Source organism: Neomonachus schauinslandi, chromosome 16, assembly GCF_002201575.2.
Source record: "Neomonachus schauinslandi chromosome 16, ASM220157v2, whole genome shotgun sequence".
Taxonomy (NCBI): domain Eukaryota; kingdom Metazoa; phylum Chordata; class Mammalia; order Carnivora; family Phocidae; genus Neomonachus; species Neomonachus schauinslandi.
The window spans coordinates 7131943-7148556 of record NC_058418.1 but is presented as its reverse complement, the minus strand read 5'-3'; the positions used below and the strand labels follow the sequence as shown (position 1 = coordinate 7148556).

Here is a 16614-nt window from a genome sequence, read left to right as displayed (position 1 = left end):
TCAAATATCCCCTTCTTTTTTTTTTTTTTTTAAAGATTTTATTTATTTTTCAACAGAGAGAGAGAGACAGTGAGAGAGGGAACACAAGCAGGGGGAGGGGGAGAGGGAGAAGCAGGCCTCCCGCGGAGCAGGGAGCCCGATGCGGGGCTCGATCCCAGGACTCCTGGATCATGACCTGAGCTGAAGGCATCCGCTTAACGACTGAGCCACCCAGGCGCCCCTGGGAAGCCCTTCTTGCCCCATGTCTCTCCCAGCATGTCTGTCCTGACATTTAAAATTTTTTTCTCAGTATCCTTAATGTAAATCTGACAAGGGCGTGACGACTGTCTGGCTCAGTGAGTTACAGCACGCGACTCTTGATCTCAGGGTTCAAGTCCCACACTGGGCGTAAAGCTTAGTTAAAAAAATAAAAATAAAAACATTTGACGGGCTCAGAGAGTCCCACCCTCAGTACAGGAAGTCTGCTTACCCCAGCAGGAAGTCCCATCCTCACTTGTCAGAATGATTTGGCTGGCATTTCAAGTAATTACCCAGAGCTCTTTGCTTTGAATAGTGGTTAAACTCATGGATTCCAGCTTGGGCCTCTTCCTTAACCTCCCGGTGCCCCGTCTGTGAAAAGGGGGAAAATATTATTACCTGTTCTGGGAGTGTGGTGAGGGTTAAGTGGGCTAATCAACGTAAAGTGCTTAGCCTGGTATCTAGCATGTTGTGTTAATCAATGTTGGCTGTTTAACTCTACCAGCTAAAACCTGGGACAGGTCATCCTCACCTTTGACCTCCTTCCCCCTCATCCCCAATAGTTACAGTTGCCGTATTGAGCACCTGCTGTGCGTGCTGCAGTTGTGGCCCAGCTCTTGCCTGGGGTCTTTAGAAAGGGTCTGTGGGGGAGATTCAGGCTCCTAATCCTCCTCACACCCCACAGTCTCTGCTGACACAGAAGTGGTGGGGGGAGATGGACAGCACCACTCCCATCTGGGCCCTGGTTCTCGCCTTCTTTTGCCCCCCACTCATCTATACCGACCTCATCACCTTCAGGTCAGTCCCCTGGGGTTAGGTTGGTAGGAGGGGGTTGCTCAGTTTCTCCTTCCTGCTCACTTCTGGCTGCCTTCCTACTTGGTCTGTCCAGTGCTTCCCCTCCGTTTGCTCTCTTTCCCCCTCCCCCAGGCTGAGGGCATGTCTGGGAGGTGAGCTTTTGTGGGGGCTCTCTGCAGTGTCTCTGGGGAGAAGTTCCTCTGCCCTCTGGCCATGGCGCTGGGGGAAGGTCTCTTTGGGGTGACTCTGGAAAATGCTTCACTGTCTCCCTGCCATGCCTGTGGGTGAAGAAGTTTGGGTCTCTTTCTGAAGAATTCCTCTTCCACTCGCCCCTGCTCCCATTCCTCACTCCGTGCTTTCCTCCATGCCAGGAAGTCAGAGGAGGAGTCCATGCAGAAGGACCTGGCATTTGACATGGATCGAGGCGTCAATGGGGAAGGCCCTGCTGGGTGAGTGAAGCCCCAGCACCATGTGAGGTGGGACACCCTGGGCAGCTTCAGGAGCACCAGGCGCTGGGAGCAAAGCCAGAGGGGAGGAGTGGAGCTTCAGGGGGTGATGGCTTCATGAAATCACTGAAGATACCAAGGAAGTTTCCCAAATGCCAAGCTCGAGGCTTGGGTCAAGGTTTGGTTCTGCCACCAGGGGGCTCCTCACAGGAAACCACTTTACTTCATGCTACACATACTTCCATCTCGATGTAGCAAATGGAATCGGGTGGATTTGGTTCATTTAGGGATCTTTCATCTTTTTTTTTTTCTGACTCCAAGGGCCTTTGCTCTTAAATCTCTATGCTGGGGTGCCCAGGCCTAAGCAAATAGTCTATCAAACTTCTGATAATGCCACCGAGTGGAGGTACTGAGGGACTTGGCTGTGAGTCGAACAGACCTGGGTTCAAATCTTGACTTTGACCTTAGAAGTGACTTCACCCCAAGCCTCAGTTTTCTTTTCAGTAAAATGAACATATGTGGAAGGTTGTGCCTGTGTTAGGTTAGGTTGGGCAATGCTGCATAAGAAAGCACCTAGGGGCGCCTGGGTGGTGCAGTTGGTTGAGCGTCTGACTCTTGGTTTCGGCTCAGATCATGATCTCAGGGTCGTGAGATCTCGCTCAGCGCACAGTCTGCTTGCGATTCTCTCTCTCCCTCTGCCCCTCCCACTTGTGCACTCTCTCTCTCTCTCTCTAAAATAGGTAAATAAATCTTTAAAAAAAAGAGAGCGAAAAAGAAAACATCCTACACTCCCAGTGACTGTCAACAACGAAGGCTTACTTCTCCCGCTCCATTTTTGGCTTGTCTGTGTCTTGGCTCCAGTATGGTTTCCACTGTGGGATGAGTGAGCACCTCCTAGCTGAGATGTTGCTGGTCTCATAGCAGAGGGAAAAGAGAAATGGCCAACCAGGAACTGGCCCTTACAGCCTCCATGTGGAAGAAACACACGTCACTTGTGCCCACATTTCACTGACAAAAGTGAGGCATAGGGTAGTTCCTCAGCTCCTAATCCTTCCACTGAGAGGGAACCAAAATACTCGGTGCAGAGTAATACAGTGTGCCCCAGGGCCTGGGGGGAGCCGCGGCGGGGACTCCTGGAGATAACGTACAAAATGCATCAGAGTGTCCGGCACACAGGAAGTAGTCAATTAATGGAGTGTATTTTTGCTACTGCTGTTATTGATCCATGTCTCATTTATTTTGTTGAATGGTGGGTGTAGGCATCAGGGTCTAAATTGCTGGTAATAGAGAAAGAGAGGAAGAGGCCCACATTTATGTTCATCTTTGTACCCTCCATCTCTACTTTAGGCACTTAGGTGAGAAAAAGGAGGGCCCTGGCCTCCAACATCCCAGAAGAAAAATGTTTCTGGTAACTGTTAGAAACATGATCAGAGGGCGCCTGGGTGGCTCAGTTGGTTAAGCGACTGCCTTCGGCTCAGGTCATGATCCTGGAGTCCCAGAATCGAGTCCCGCATCGGGCTCCCTGCTCAGCAGGGAGTCTGCTTCTCCCTCTAACCCTTCCCCCTCTCATGTGCTCTCTCTCATTCTCTCTCTCTCAAATAAATAAATAAAATCTTTAAAAAAAAAAAAAAGAAACATGATCAGAAGCCAGAAGTCTGTAAGACCCACTACATACCTCAAGGAGCAGTCGAATTGAAATATATATATATGCATACATATTTTTCTGAGACAATGCACAATGAATACAATGTATTTGTCAAGATAGAAGAGAAAACTAAGAAAAAAAATTGGGACCACTGAAAACGGTTGGCTGGAAGTCCCCAGTGTCAGGATCAGGAACGATGTCCTTGCCCAGGGAGTTCCCAACTTTTGCACCATGACGATGACAGTGACAGTGACATTAGCTGATGCCACAGAACACTTACAGAGGGTAGCCAGTGCCCTGAATCCTTCCGAAAATGGAGTGTATTATTGCTACTGCTGTTATTGATCCATGTCTCATTTATTTGGTTGAATGGTGGGTGTAGGCATCAGGTGTCTAAATTGCTGGTAATAGAGAAAGAGAGTTTATTTTCTCAACAACCCAATGCAGTAGGGTCTATTATCATCCCCATTTCACAGTTGCAATCACCGAGGCACTAAGTCACTTGCCTCAGCTCATGTGATTTGTAGGTGGTAGAGCTGGGATTTGAACCCAGATCTTCTTGTTCCCGAAGCTGTGGAGAGCCACCTCCATGGTGAGCTTTGTAAAAGGACAGATTCCTGGATTCTCCCCCAGGGAGGCTCAGGACGGGCCCAGGAATCTGTGCGGCCTGGTTGTGCCTGACTCAAGATGGCGGATGGTGGGGAGCATTGTGACCACACATTTTTGTTCCCAGGGCCCCACAGAGGCTGAGATGCAAAATACCAAGTCTGTTTTCCCTCGACATTAGGGAACTTCCTGTCCTCTCTGCATTGCACTTTCTTTAGCTTTTATAATTCTTTCCTTTTGTTTTCTTGAGAACAGCTTTACTGAGATAAAATCCACATATCATTCAGTTCACCCATTTAAGGTGTTACAATTCAGTGGTTTTTGGTACATTCACAGAATTGTGCAATTGTCACCACAATCAATCTTAAAACATTTTTGTCACCACAACAAGAAACTCTGTACCCCTTAATGGTCACTCTGTATTCCTCCCTTCCCCCAGCCCTCGGCGGCCAATAATTGGCTTTCCGTCTCAAAGAATTTCCCTATTCCTGACGTTTTGTATGAATGGAGTCATATGCTTTGTGGCCTTCTATGATTGGTCTCATTAACTTAGCGTCTTGTTTTCAAGGTTTCTCCAAGTGGTAGCTCGCATCAGTGCTCCATTCCTTTTTAGTGCTAAATAATGTTCTGTTGTATGGATGGACCAACATTTGATTTATCCATGGATCAGTTGATGCACATTTGGGTTGTTTCCGCTTTGGGGTTATTTTCTTTCTGCTTGGTTTATAAAAAGAAGATGCCTCTCCAAGCCAGTTTATTTTTCCTGTTAGCTTGTTGAGTTTATTTGTATTATTCATTTTGGCATTTCTGGTTTGAGGTCAGAATGAAGAGTCAGGATGAAATTGGGACAGAGGGTCAGAACTTGGACAAGAAGGGTCAGAGGTAGGAGTGGACCAAGGTCAGAATTCAGAAGCCAAATACGGCTGTTTGCTCTGAGGTCAGATATGAGGAACACTGGGCTGGACAATCTGACATCAGACTTTGTGGGTCAGAAGTTAATATTCAGGCACGGGGCTGTCAAACCTGGGGAGCTGAGGTCATGAAAGTGAGGGGGTCAGAGGTCAGGTAGATGGTCCAAGGTCAGACAGAGTCAGGGGTTGTGAAGGTGAAAGAAGAGGGACCTGAAGTTAGAAGTCAGACCAGGGTCAGAGGGTGGAGAAGGTCAGAGGCGGAAGGTCAGCAGTCTTGAGGGTAGATCTCAGAGGTCAGAGGTTAGATACAGGGGTCAAAAGTCAAGGGGATGGTAGACAGGGGACTTGGTTTCAGGTCAAGCAGGGTTAGAGGTCAGATGTGAATGGTGAGAGGTCTTGATGACGGTGAAGAGGGGCTCAGAGGTCAGGCTGAGCCCTCCTCCCTTCCCCCTTCCCCCCCCCCAGGCTGGCAGAGCCCCCCGAGAAGACGGCCGTGCGGGCGCTGGGGCGGCCCCCACGCAGGGGCTGCTGCGGCGGGTGCCCCCCACGCCTGCGCCGCTGGCCCCAGTTCTGGGGGGCGCCGGTGACCGCCTTCATGGGCAACGTGGTCAGCTACCTCCTCTTCCTGCTGGTGTTTGCCCGGGTGCTGCTCCTCGACTTCCAGCCCGAGGCGCCCGGTGCCCTGGAGCTGCTGCTCTACTTCTGGGTCTTCACCCTGCTCTGCGAGGAGCTCCGGCAGGGCCTGGGCGGCGGCTGGAGCAGCCTGACCACCCGGGGCCCCGGGCCTGGCCCCCAGCGGGCCCCGCTGCGCCACCGGCTGAGCCTCTACCTCGCCGACACCTGGAACCAGTGCGACCTGGTGGCCCTCACCTGCTTCCTCCTGGGCGTCGGCTGCCGGTGAGTGTCCCTGCTGCTTGCCACTCCGCGCCTCTCTGCTGGGCTGGAGCCAACCTCGCTTTTCCCGGAAACACGCACGAAAGCCCCTTCTTGATCGAAAGCACCGTATCCAGATGGCCCCCAAGCAGTTCGCTCACACCTGGGTATCTGGCTTTAGGGACGGCCGGACTAGGGCAAGGGCCTCACTGTTTTTCTAGATCTGCAGGTCGGGCGGGCTTTTCTCTGCTCCCTCAGACCTGGCCCTGCGGCTGCACGGGAAGCCCCGCTGAACTCAGTCTTCCCCCAGACAGGGGCCAGGCCCAGGGGGGGGGTTGGGGGGGGTGGGGGGCACGCTCACCTTCCCCGCTCTGCCGCCCCCTCGCCCCAGCCTCCAGGACTCCCGTCTTCCCTCCAGTCCATCCCCACAAGACTCTTTTTACTCTCAGAGCTGTCCTGCCCCTGCCTGCTTCCCCGGGCTGCCCAGCGCCCCTGGACCCGGTCCTGGGGGCGCTGCCTGGTGGAGACCCGTCCAACTCTGCAGGCCTGCGTCCCCATTCCTTTCCCTTTTCTTCATCCAGGCTCCAGCCCCTCCGGGCAGCTTGCAGTTCCTTCCTCACAGCCAGTAATTATAATGATCTGTGTAATTATTATTTTTTTTTTTAAAGATTTTATTTATTTATTTGAGAGAGAGAGAATGAGAGAGAGCAAGCACATGAGAGGGGGGAGGGTCAGAGGGAGAAGCAGACTCCCTGCCGAGCAGGGAGCCCGATGCGGGACTCGATCCAGGGACTCCAGGATCATGACCTGAGCTGAAGGCAGTCGCTTAACCAACTGAGCCACCCAGGCGCCCCCGTGTAATTATTTTTTTACCAGAATTTTTACCAGTACAGATAAGCTCTTATCAAGGAATGGTTTTTATTTCTGCAAATTTCCTCAATCAGTTTTATCTGCAGGGCAGTTAAACACATTTCAGTTTCAGTTTCTGAAATTATTTCAACTTCGTTAATTATTATTTGGGGTAAGTCGTACAACAAATATTTGGCTCATCATTGGTGTTGTATTGAATGGACCTGAATTTTGCCAAAATCTAGGTTCTGTGTTTGTGAATTTTATGTTGGGGCTTTTATGTCATTCGGGTCCAGTTTTCCTGGGTCAAATTTTATAGATTCACATTTTTTTTTAAGATTAAAAAAAATTTTTTTTTAAAGATTTTATTTATTTACTTGACAGAGAGAGACACAGCGAGAGAGGGAACACAAGCAGGGGGAGAGGGAGAGGGAGAAGCAGGCTTTCTGCAGAGCAGGGAGCCTGATGTGGGGCTCGATCCCAGGACCCTGAGATCATGACCTGAGCCAAAGTCAGACGCTTAACGACTGAGCCACCCAGGCGCCCCTAAAAAAATTTTTTAAGTCATCTCTACTCCCAATGTGGGGCTTGAACTCACAACTCCGAGATCAAGAATCCCATGCCCCGCCCAAGAGCCGGCGGCCCCTACAGATTCACATTTGACCAGGGAAGCTTGAATGTCCTGTCACTTTTTTAGTCCATAAAAACCTAACTGTTTCTGCTTAGTTCTTAGCATAAACAAAACCAGATCATCAGGAATTCACCTCAAATATTTTCTGTTGCCAAGACTGGGCTGTGTCATGTTAGTTCATTTCTTCTGTGGCTTCCAGATCATACTTTGTGATGCCGAGAGAGCGAGCGCAAAGGGCACGTCAAAACATCCTTGGAAACATGGATGTTTTGGGTCTTGGCATGTCATGTCTTTAAAATTTTGTAGCTCTCAATTTAACCTTTAGATTTTTTTTTCTTTTTTCCATTCTGATGGGTAAAAATGACTTCTTGTCTTAAAATTTATGCATCCCTGACTACTAGTTAGCTTGGGCATCTGTTCATAGCAAATGGCCACTTGTCCTTCTGTCAATGTCTTTTCATAGCCTTGCCGCCGCCGTTTTAGAAAATACATATTCATTTATGTTTGTTGATCTCTTGTATATGCGTACGGGTAGGTGCTCTCCTAACCCTTGGTGTTTTTTGTTTTTGCAAGATTTTATTTTTAGGTAATGTCTACACCCAACATGGGTGAATACTTGAACTCACAACCCTGAGATCAAAAGTGGAACACTGCCTGTGCCAGCCCAGGTGCCCTAAATCTTGGTGGTTTTGTTCTAAATACCTTCTGTCTGCAGCTTCTTTTCACGTTTGTATATTATCTTAAACATTCTTTTATTCTTTAAGTTTGTATCTGAAACAACCCGAGACTTATAAAAAAGTATGGCAAAAACAGTACAAAGAATTCCTCTACATCTTTCACCCAGACCCCCAGATGTCAACATCTTCCATTATCAAAACCAGGAGATCTTAAATTTTACCAACTGTCCCATGGATGTCCTTTTTCTGTCCCCGGGGAGCCAATCCAGTTCTTCAATCCTTCTTTGGCTTTTATGATCTTAACACTTTTGAACAGTCCAGTCCAGTTATTTTGTAGGATCTGCCTCCATTTGAGTTTGTCTCAGTTCTCTCGTGATCAAATTTAGGTCATGCATTTTTGGCAGATAGTTTTGCCTTTCTCTGTTGATCATATTTATGTTATCTTTTGATGCATGGAAGTTTTATATTTCAGAGTATTCAAATTCATCAGTCTTTTCCTGTATTGTGATTTTATATATATATTACTTGTGTAGAAGGCTTTTTTTGTTTTGTTTTGTGACATCTCATCCTATCAAGCTCATGAAATTCTTCTGTATTTTCAGATTTTAATGTTTTGCCTTTTACTCTAGGTTTTTTTTTAAAAAGTACTTTTTAATTTTATTTTTGAGAGAGGTGGGGGGGGGCCGAGGGAGAGGGAGAAAGAGAAGCTTAAGCAGGTGCCACACTCAGCGGAGGCGGAGGCGGGGGCGGGGTTTGACCTCAGGACCCTGAGATCATGGCTTAACCTACTGAGCCACGCAGGCGCCCCTTGCCTTCTACTCTAGGTTTTTAATCCATTCAGAGTTCAAGTACATGATGATGCAAATAGAGATATAATTTTTAAATTTTCCCCATAGGGATTGCCCATGTTACTGGCCATTTGACCTTCCTCTGTGAATTGTGTGTTCTCTTTATCCACTCTCCTTTAGGTCGTTTGTCTTCTGCTTACTCGTTTGCTGGAACTCTCTATATTTTGCCTTTTATAGGTTGGACAAATATTCTGGCAGTTTTTCCAACTTGTTACAGGGGCCTCCCGAATTTTAGCCAGGGCTCCGATTTATGCAGCCATTTTTAAGCGGGTGCCAGCGCCCTGCGCGGCTCATCTTGGCGCTGTGAAATCTGGGTAAACCCGGGTGAATCGGAGGGTCCCGGCTGCGGCCCCTCCAGGGTCACCCCGAAGCCTGGTGTTGGGAAGACCCGGGTTTTCCTTTGCACCCCGTGACCCGAGTGACCCCCGCCGCGTCTCCCCGCATCCCAGATTGCTCCCCGGACTGTATGACCTGGGCCGCACTCTCCTCTGCCTCGACTTCATGGTCTTCACACTACGATTGCTGCACATCTTCACGGTCAACAAAGAGCTGGGACCCAAAATCGTCATCGTGAACAAGATGGTGAGGGAGGCGGGGCCGGATGGGCGGGTCCAGAGGAAGGGGCGGGGCGGTGTGGGCACGCGTGCGCAGAGCAGGCGGGGCGGGGGCGGGGGCGGGGCGGGGCCAAACATTAAAATCTGAAAACACATGGGCCCCTTCGATGGGCGGGGTCGGGTCGGGGCGGGGCCAGACTTGGTCTTCTCTTCCTACCTCGCAGATGAAGGACGTGTTCTTCTTCCTCTTCTTCCTTGGGGTGTGGCTGGTTGCCTACGGGGTGGCCACAGAGGGGCTGCTTAGGCCCCGGGATCGTGACCTCCCGAGTATCCTGCGCCGTGTCTTCTACCGGCCCTACCTGCAGATCTTTGGGCAGATCCCCCAGGAGGACATGGACGGTATGGAGGGATGAGAGGGCCTGACGCCCTCCCTCCGAGTCCCCCCCCTCCCAGTGCTCCCCGTCCCTGGGTCTCTATACCCCTCTCCTTAAGTCTCTGCGTCTCTCTCTCCAGGTCTCTGAGTAGCCCCTACCCTCCTTCATCCCTATGGGACTCTGCCCGCCTCTCTCTCCGTATTTCTGTTCCCTGCCTCTGGGTCTCTGCCCCCTCCTCTTACTCTCTCTGGGATTCTGTCTCCGTCTCTCTGGGTCTCTCTCCCCCACGCCCCTCCGAATTTCTGTTTTTCTCTGGTCTCTGTCTCCCTGGCCCCATCTCTGAGTGTCTCCCTTTACAGTGGCCCTCATGGAGCAAGTCAACTGCTCGTTAGAGCAGGGCTTCTGGGCTCGCCCGCCGGGGGCGCAGGCAGGCTCCTGTGTCTCGCTTTATGCCAACTGGCTGGTGGTTCTCCTTCTCATCATTTTCCTGCTCGTGGCCAACATCCTGCTGCTCAATTTGCTCATCGCCATGTTCAGGTGAGGCCTGACTGCTCTCTGATCTGACCTCACCCAGCTTGACCCTGACCCCAGCATGATTCTTGACACCAGCCTAAATCAATTCTCTCTTTAGTCCCAGAATTCAGACTCTGCTCCTGACCTGGACTTTGGACTCTGATCCTCTCCCTGAGCCCAGACTGAATATTAAAAAAAAAAAAAATTATTGTGGCAAAATACATATAACTTGCCAATTTTAAGTGTACAAATTCAATGGCATTAATTAAATTCATAATGTTTTACAACCATTACCACTATTTCCAAAAAATTTTATCACTCCAAACACAAAAAGTGTGTACCCACTGAGCAAGCAATAACTTCCCATTCCCCACTACCTCCCTAGCCCCTGGTAACCTGGAATCTGCTTTCTGTCTTTAGGAATTTGCTTATTCTAGAGGTTTCGTACACGTGGATTTATACAATATTTATCATTTTCTGCGTGGCTTATTTCACTTAGCATAATGTTTTCAGTGTTTATCCATGTTGTAGCACGGATCAGTACTCTTTTTTTTTATGGCTGAATAATATTCTGTTGATCAGTTATCCATTCATCTGTTCATGGAAACTTGGTTGTTTCCATTCCTTGGCTATTGTGGATAATGCTGCAATGAACATTAGTGTTCATGTACCTGTTTGAGTCTCTGCTTTTATTTCTTTTGGATATATTTCTAAATAGAATGTTGGGTATGCTGTGGTAATTCTGTTTAGCTTTTTGAAACTGTTTTCTGCAGGAGTGGCACCATCTTCTGTTCTCATTAGCGATGTATGTGAGTTCCGATTTCTCCACAGCCTTGCCTAGAGTTGTTATGTTCCTTTTCAAAAAACTACAGCCACCCTAGTTAGTGGGTATGAACTGGTATTTGATTGTGGTTTTGATTTGCATTTCCTAATGACTAAAGATGTTGAGCATCTTTCCATGTGCTTATTGGCCATTTGTACATCTTCTTTGGAAAATGTTTATTCAGGTCTTTTGCCTGTTTTTAAATTTGGTGGTTTGTCTTTTTGTTGTTGAGTTATAGCAGTTCGTTGTGTATTCTGGATGTTAAACTCCTATCAGGTATATGATTTGCAAATATTTTCTCCCATTCTTCTGGTTGCCTTTTCCTGTTCTTGATAATCCCCTTTGATGCACAAAAGTTTAAAATTCTGTTATTTGTACACTGGTGTCATATCTAAGGACCAATCACCAAGTCTAAGTTAATAAAGTTTCATTCCTATGTTTTATGGTTTTAGCTCTTATATTCAGGTTGTTGGTCTGTTTTGACTTAATTTTTGTATATAGTGTGAGGTAGGGGTCCAACTTTGTTCTTCTTGCATGCAGAAATCCAGTTGTTCCAGGTCTCTGTGCTTAAGAGACTATTTTTTCCCACATTGAATGGACTTGTCACTCTTGTTAAAAATCAGTTGGCCATTGTATTAGTTTCCTGGGGCTTCCCTAACAAAGTACCAAAAAGTGGATGGTTTTAAATAACAAACTTCTCCATCGCAGCTCTGGATGCCCTAAGTCCAAAATCAAGGTCTGGATAGGATTGGTTCTTCTAAAGGCTGTGAAGGAGAATCTGTTCCCTGCCTCTCTCCTACCTTCTGGTGGATTGCTGGCAATCTTTGGCTTGTAGATGTATCATTGTAATCTCTACCTTCATCTTCATATGGTATTCTCCCTGTGTGCATATCTGTGTCCAAATTTCCCCTTTTCATAAGGACACCAGCCTTGTTAGACTTGGGACCAACCCTAACAACTTCATTTTAACTTGATTACTTTTGTAAAGACCCTACTTCCAAATAAGTCACATTCTGAGGTACTAGAGATTAGGATTTCAACATACCTCGTTTGGTGGAAAGGGGACACAATTCAACCCATAATACTCATAGATATATGGGTTTATTTCTGGACTCTCATTTCTCTTCCATTGGTCGATATGCAATCGTTTGCCAGTACCACACTATTTTGATTTTGGAGCAAATTTTCGAATTAGGAAGTCTGAGTCCTCCAACTTTGTTCTTTTTCAAGATTTCTTTAGCTATTCAGGCTCTCTTGCAATTCCATATAAATTTGAGGATTGGCTTTTATTTTTCTGCAAAAAAGGCTGTCACAATTTTGGTGTTTTTTTTTTGTTTTTTTTTTTAAAGCTTTTATTTATTTATTTGACAGAGAAAGAGAGAGCACAAGTAGGCAGAGTGGCAGGCAGAGGGGGAGGGAGAAGCAGGCTCTCCACTGAGCAGGGAGCCGGATGTGGGGCTCGATCCCAGGACCCCAGGATCATGACCTGAGCCGTAGGCAGCCGCTTAACCAACTGAGCCACCCAGACGTGCCAAAGCTGTCACAATTTTGATAAGAATTGCATTGAATCTGTAGATTGCTTTGGGTAGTATTCTGATGTTAACAGTATTAAATCTTTGTACTCATGAACACAGGTTGTCTTTCCACTTATTTAGGTGCTCTTTTAAATTTCTTTCAGTATTGTTTTGTAATTTTTAGTGTAAAAGTCTTTCATCTTGGTTAAATTTATTCCTCGGCGCTTTGTTTTTTAAGATTCTATTGTAAATGGAATTGCTTTCTTAATTTCCTTTTTGGATTGTTTCTTGTGATTCTCTGAGATTTTTGATATAGGATCATGTCATTTGTGAATAGAAATAGTTTGTCTTCCTTTCCAATTTGGATGCCTTTTATTTCTTGTTCTTGTTTAATTGCTCTGACTATAACTTTCAGTACGATGATGAATAGCTGTGGTGAGAGTGGCCATCCTTGTCTTGTTTCTTATTTTAGCGGAAAGCTTTCAGTCTTTCTTCACTGAGTATGTTAGCCGTAGGTTTTTCATAAGTACCCTATATCCATGTTGAGGAATGTTCCTTTTAATACTATTTTTCTGAGTTAAAAATTTTTTTTTACCACGAAAGGGTGTTGGACTTTGTCAAATGCCTTTTCTGTGTCTGTCACTTGAGGTGATCATGTGGTTTTTTTTCTCTTGTATTAATGTGGTGTATTAAATTGACTTTTGCATGTTGAGTCACCTTTGCATTACTGGGATAAATCCCACTTGGTCATGGTGTATAATCCTTTTAATATGCAGCTGAATTAGGTTTGTTAGTATTTTGTTGAGGATATTTTCATGTGTATTCATAAAAAATATTGGTCTGTAATCTTGTTTCCTTGTGATATCTTTGTTTTTTTTTTTAAGATTTTATTTATTTATTTGACAGAGAGACACAGCGAGAGAGGGAACACAAGCAGGGGGAGTGGGAGAGGGAGAAGCAGGCTTCCCGCTGGGCAGGGAGCCCGATGCGGGGCTCGATCCCAGCACCCGGGATCATGACCTGAGCTGAAAGCAGACGCTTAACTACTGAGCCACTCAGGTGCCCCTCCTTGTGATATCTTTATCTGGGTTGGTAATGCTGCTGGCCTCATAGAATGAGTCAGGAACTGTTCTCTTCAATTTTTTTGGAGAATTTGAGAAGGATTGTTTTTTGTTTGTTTGTTTCATAGAATTCACCAGCAAAAACATGTGGGCCTGGGATTTTTGTTGTTGTTGGGACATTTTTATGAGTGATTTAATCTCTTTATTTGTTATAGGTCTTTGAGAGATTTTCTTTTTCTTCTTGAGTCAGTTAGGTAATTTTTATGTTTCTAGGAATTTGTCCACTTATTTCATTTAGGTTATCTAATTTGTTGGCATACAATTGTGATAGTGTTCTCTTATAATCCTTTTTATTTCTGTAAAGTTGGTAGTAATGTCTCCATTTTCATTTCTGATTTTAGCTGTTTGTGTTCAGCTGACTTTTGAACCTGTCTATAACCTCTATCTTAATTCCTGACAGCATCCCCAACTTGACCTCTGACATCTGACTCTTTGCCCTCCTAACCCAGCTTCTAAGTGCATCCTGTAATACCTCTGACCTTATTGATTCTGACATCTGCCTGCTGCCTTGGACTTCAAATATATTGTCTAATATCTAACCTTGATCTGCCCTCTTTGACCTCTGGTGACCCTTGACCTCTCTCGTCCCCACAGCCACACCTTCAGCAAAGTACAGGGAAACAGCGACCTCTATTGGAAGGCTCAGCGCTACTGCCTCATCCGGGAATTTCACTCTCGGCCCGCGCTGGCTCCGCCCCTTATCATCATCTCACACGTGCGCCTCCTCATCCGGCAACTACACAGGCGCCGGTTCCGCTTGCCGCCCTCCCCGGTCTTCGAACATTTTCGTGAGAACGGGGTTTGATACAAAAGGGAAAAGCACCGGGGTCAGGACCTGGAGAGGTCCTTCCCCCTATCTCCTATAGGCTGGGGGAAGATGTCCGGGAGCACTAGTGGGCAGGGATTAGGCGGTCAGGGGGCCGGTGTGAAATATTAGGGCGAGGCCTAGAGCTGCACGGGGCGTGGTCTGCGAGGGCTCGCGCTGGAGGCCTTGGGTGGGGAGGCTGGGTCTGGAGGGGGCAGGCCCTTTGACTCCGTCCTAACACCGCCCCCCAGGGGTCTACCTCTCTAAGGAAGCAGAGCGGAGGCTGCTGACATGGGAGTCGGTGCAGAAGGAGAATTTCCTGCTGGCGCGCGCGCGTGACAAGCGGGAGAGTGACTCCGAGCGTCTGAAGCGCATGTCGCAAAAGTGAGGGCGGGTCCTGGCTGGGGGCGGGGCTTCCGGCCTCGGGGGCGGGTCCCGGGACTTGGGTGAGAGGAGCCCCGGGCTGGGGCTAGGGAGGCGCGGGGCTCCAGGTGGAGCCTGAGTGGGGCGGGGCCCCGGAGTGTTGGGGTGGAAGGCGGGCCTCTGGGGGCGGGGCTTCCGAGGTGGGCGGGGCTAGCGGGGGCGGGGAATGGGCCTGATGCCCTCGTTGCCGTGGGTTGCAGGGTGGACGCAGCGTTGAAGCAGTTGAGACAGATCCGCGAGTATGAGCAGCATCTGAAAGGGCTGGAGCAGGAAGTGAGGACTCCCGGACCAGGCTGGGGGAGTGTGGCTGGGGCGGGGGGGGGTGGTGTGAGGTTCTGGTCTCCTGCCCTTCTGTCCCTCCTGCTCCCCAGGTCCAGCACTGTAGCCGTGTCCTGGGCTGGGTGGCCGACTCCCTGAGCCGCTCTGCGTTGCTGCCCCCAGGGGGGCCACCGCCTCCAACCCTGTCTGGGCCTAAAGGTCAGTGTTGTGGGGTCCACCTTTGTCTGTCCCTGGCCTCTGTCATCACCACCCTACGTTCTGGGGCTTTTGTTCCTCTATCTCTGAGTGTTTTTCTCCCGTTCGCCGCCCTTCCATTGTCCCTGGGGCACACTCTCCGTCTCCTTTGGGCTTTTTGTCCTTTCTCCTCCTTTTTGCCAGTCTTCCATTTTTTTCTGTCTTCCTCTCCATCCCCACCACGTGTTCTCTCTCCTCTCTTCACCCCAGACTGAGCCCTGCTGGCAGACTTCAAGGAGTAGCCCCCATAGGGAGTTTTTGCTCCCAAAGTCCTACTGGGCCTTGACCCTTGCACCTCCTGGCCTTGTTTTCCACGCGGGCCCCATGCTCATGGAGGACCACCTGGGCTGCTGTCAGGACCACCTCAGGGAGTGTCATCCATGCGAACCACCGCAGGCCCAGCTCCTCCTAGAACCAGTCCCGCTCCGGGAAGATCAGCCTCTGGAGCCCAGGCATTGCTCTTCTGAAGGCCCTGCCACAGCCCGCTGGGCGGGAGAGGGCTGCAGGGTCTTTGGGATACAGGGATCACAGATCCCATTTGCAGCTCCCCACACTGGGGAAATAAAGCCATTTGAGAGGAGTGGAGTCCGATGCTTGATTCTTGGGGAAATGGTGAGCATCTAGATCCTTTTGAGATGGGGGCTGGGGCTGGGTTTGAGGTCATTGGTCAGTCTGTTGCCGTATTTTAGATAATCTCCAGGTCTATTCCCCACTCCCAGGCCCACTCTGCCTGTCTGACTGAGGCCCAGCACCTTTTGTCTGCACTATTTTGGTGGTTCTCACTTCAGTGGGACAGAAATCCCAACCGTCTGCACCTGCGTAGTTTCTACTTTCCAGTGGAAAAAGAACTCAGTGATAATAAGCAAATTATTTCCTGGAGTGGGGGTGGGTGGGAGCTATGTACATCTGCTTTGGCAAGAGGGGAACAGATGATGCAAATTTGAGTAGATAACTGCAGAAATGTCTTTAAAGAGTCTAATTAGTGGGAAATTGCAGGCCACACGCACATGGAATTGAGGCAAATATGCATCATTATACATGCAGTTTAACTAAACAACCCATAACAAAGTAAACTGGTAATGACAAGACTGAACTGACAGCAGTTATTAGTTAAATAGCAAGAAACCACCAACAACCATCACATCCCCAAATCACAACCAAAACATCCTTCCTCCAAATTGGAGGAATTCCAACTATCTGCCACTTTGGGTACAGAGTAGCTTTAAATATTGCCAAGTGTTGTGTGGCAACCAGATTTCTCTGGAAGATGTTGAAGTAATTCTCACTAACCCAAGTCATAATAATAATGTAAACGACGATGGTGGCAATATTAATAACAATACTGTTAGACATTTACAAAATTTCTAATTACTTACTGCTAGTTTACAGAAATATTGCTGATTTCTTTTGTTTATTGACATGTTCTATGATTTTGCTAAACTCACTTTATTAGTTC

General features: G+C 48.0%; 1 protein-coding gene across 3 annotated transcripts in view; it reads left to right on the top strand.

Moving 5' to 3' along the window:
- Positions 1-15743, top strand: part of TRPM4 (transient receptor potential cation channel subfamily M member 4) — a 36223-nt gene extending 20480 nt beyond the window's left edge. The window contains exons 15-25 of one of the 3 annotated variants that reach the window (XM_021681362.2): positions 923-1035; positions 1404-1481; positions 5106-5537; positions 8968-9100; positions 9297-9471; positions 9806-9983; positions 14012-14205; positions 14474-14606; positions 14846-14918; positions 15017-15122; positions 15369-15743. In XM_021681362.2, the coding sequence (XP_021537037.1) occupies positions 923-1035; positions 1404-1481; positions 5106-5537; positions 8968-9100; positions 9297-9471; positions 9806-9983; positions 14012-14205; positions 14474-14606; positions 14846-14918; positions 15017-15122; positions 15369-15373 (1620 nt within the window). In that variant the 3' untranslated portion in view covers positions 15374-15743. Of the gene's footprint in view, positions 1-922; positions 1036-1403; positions 1482-5105; positions 5538-8967; positions 9101-9296; positions 9472-9805; positions 9984-14011; positions 14206-14473; positions 14607-14845; positions 14919-15016; positions 15123-15368 lie in introns of those variants that run through there. The other 2 variants (XM_021681364.1, XM_021681363.1) reach the window with 2 other exon arrangements.
- Positions 15744-16614: the final 871 nt, after the last annotated feature.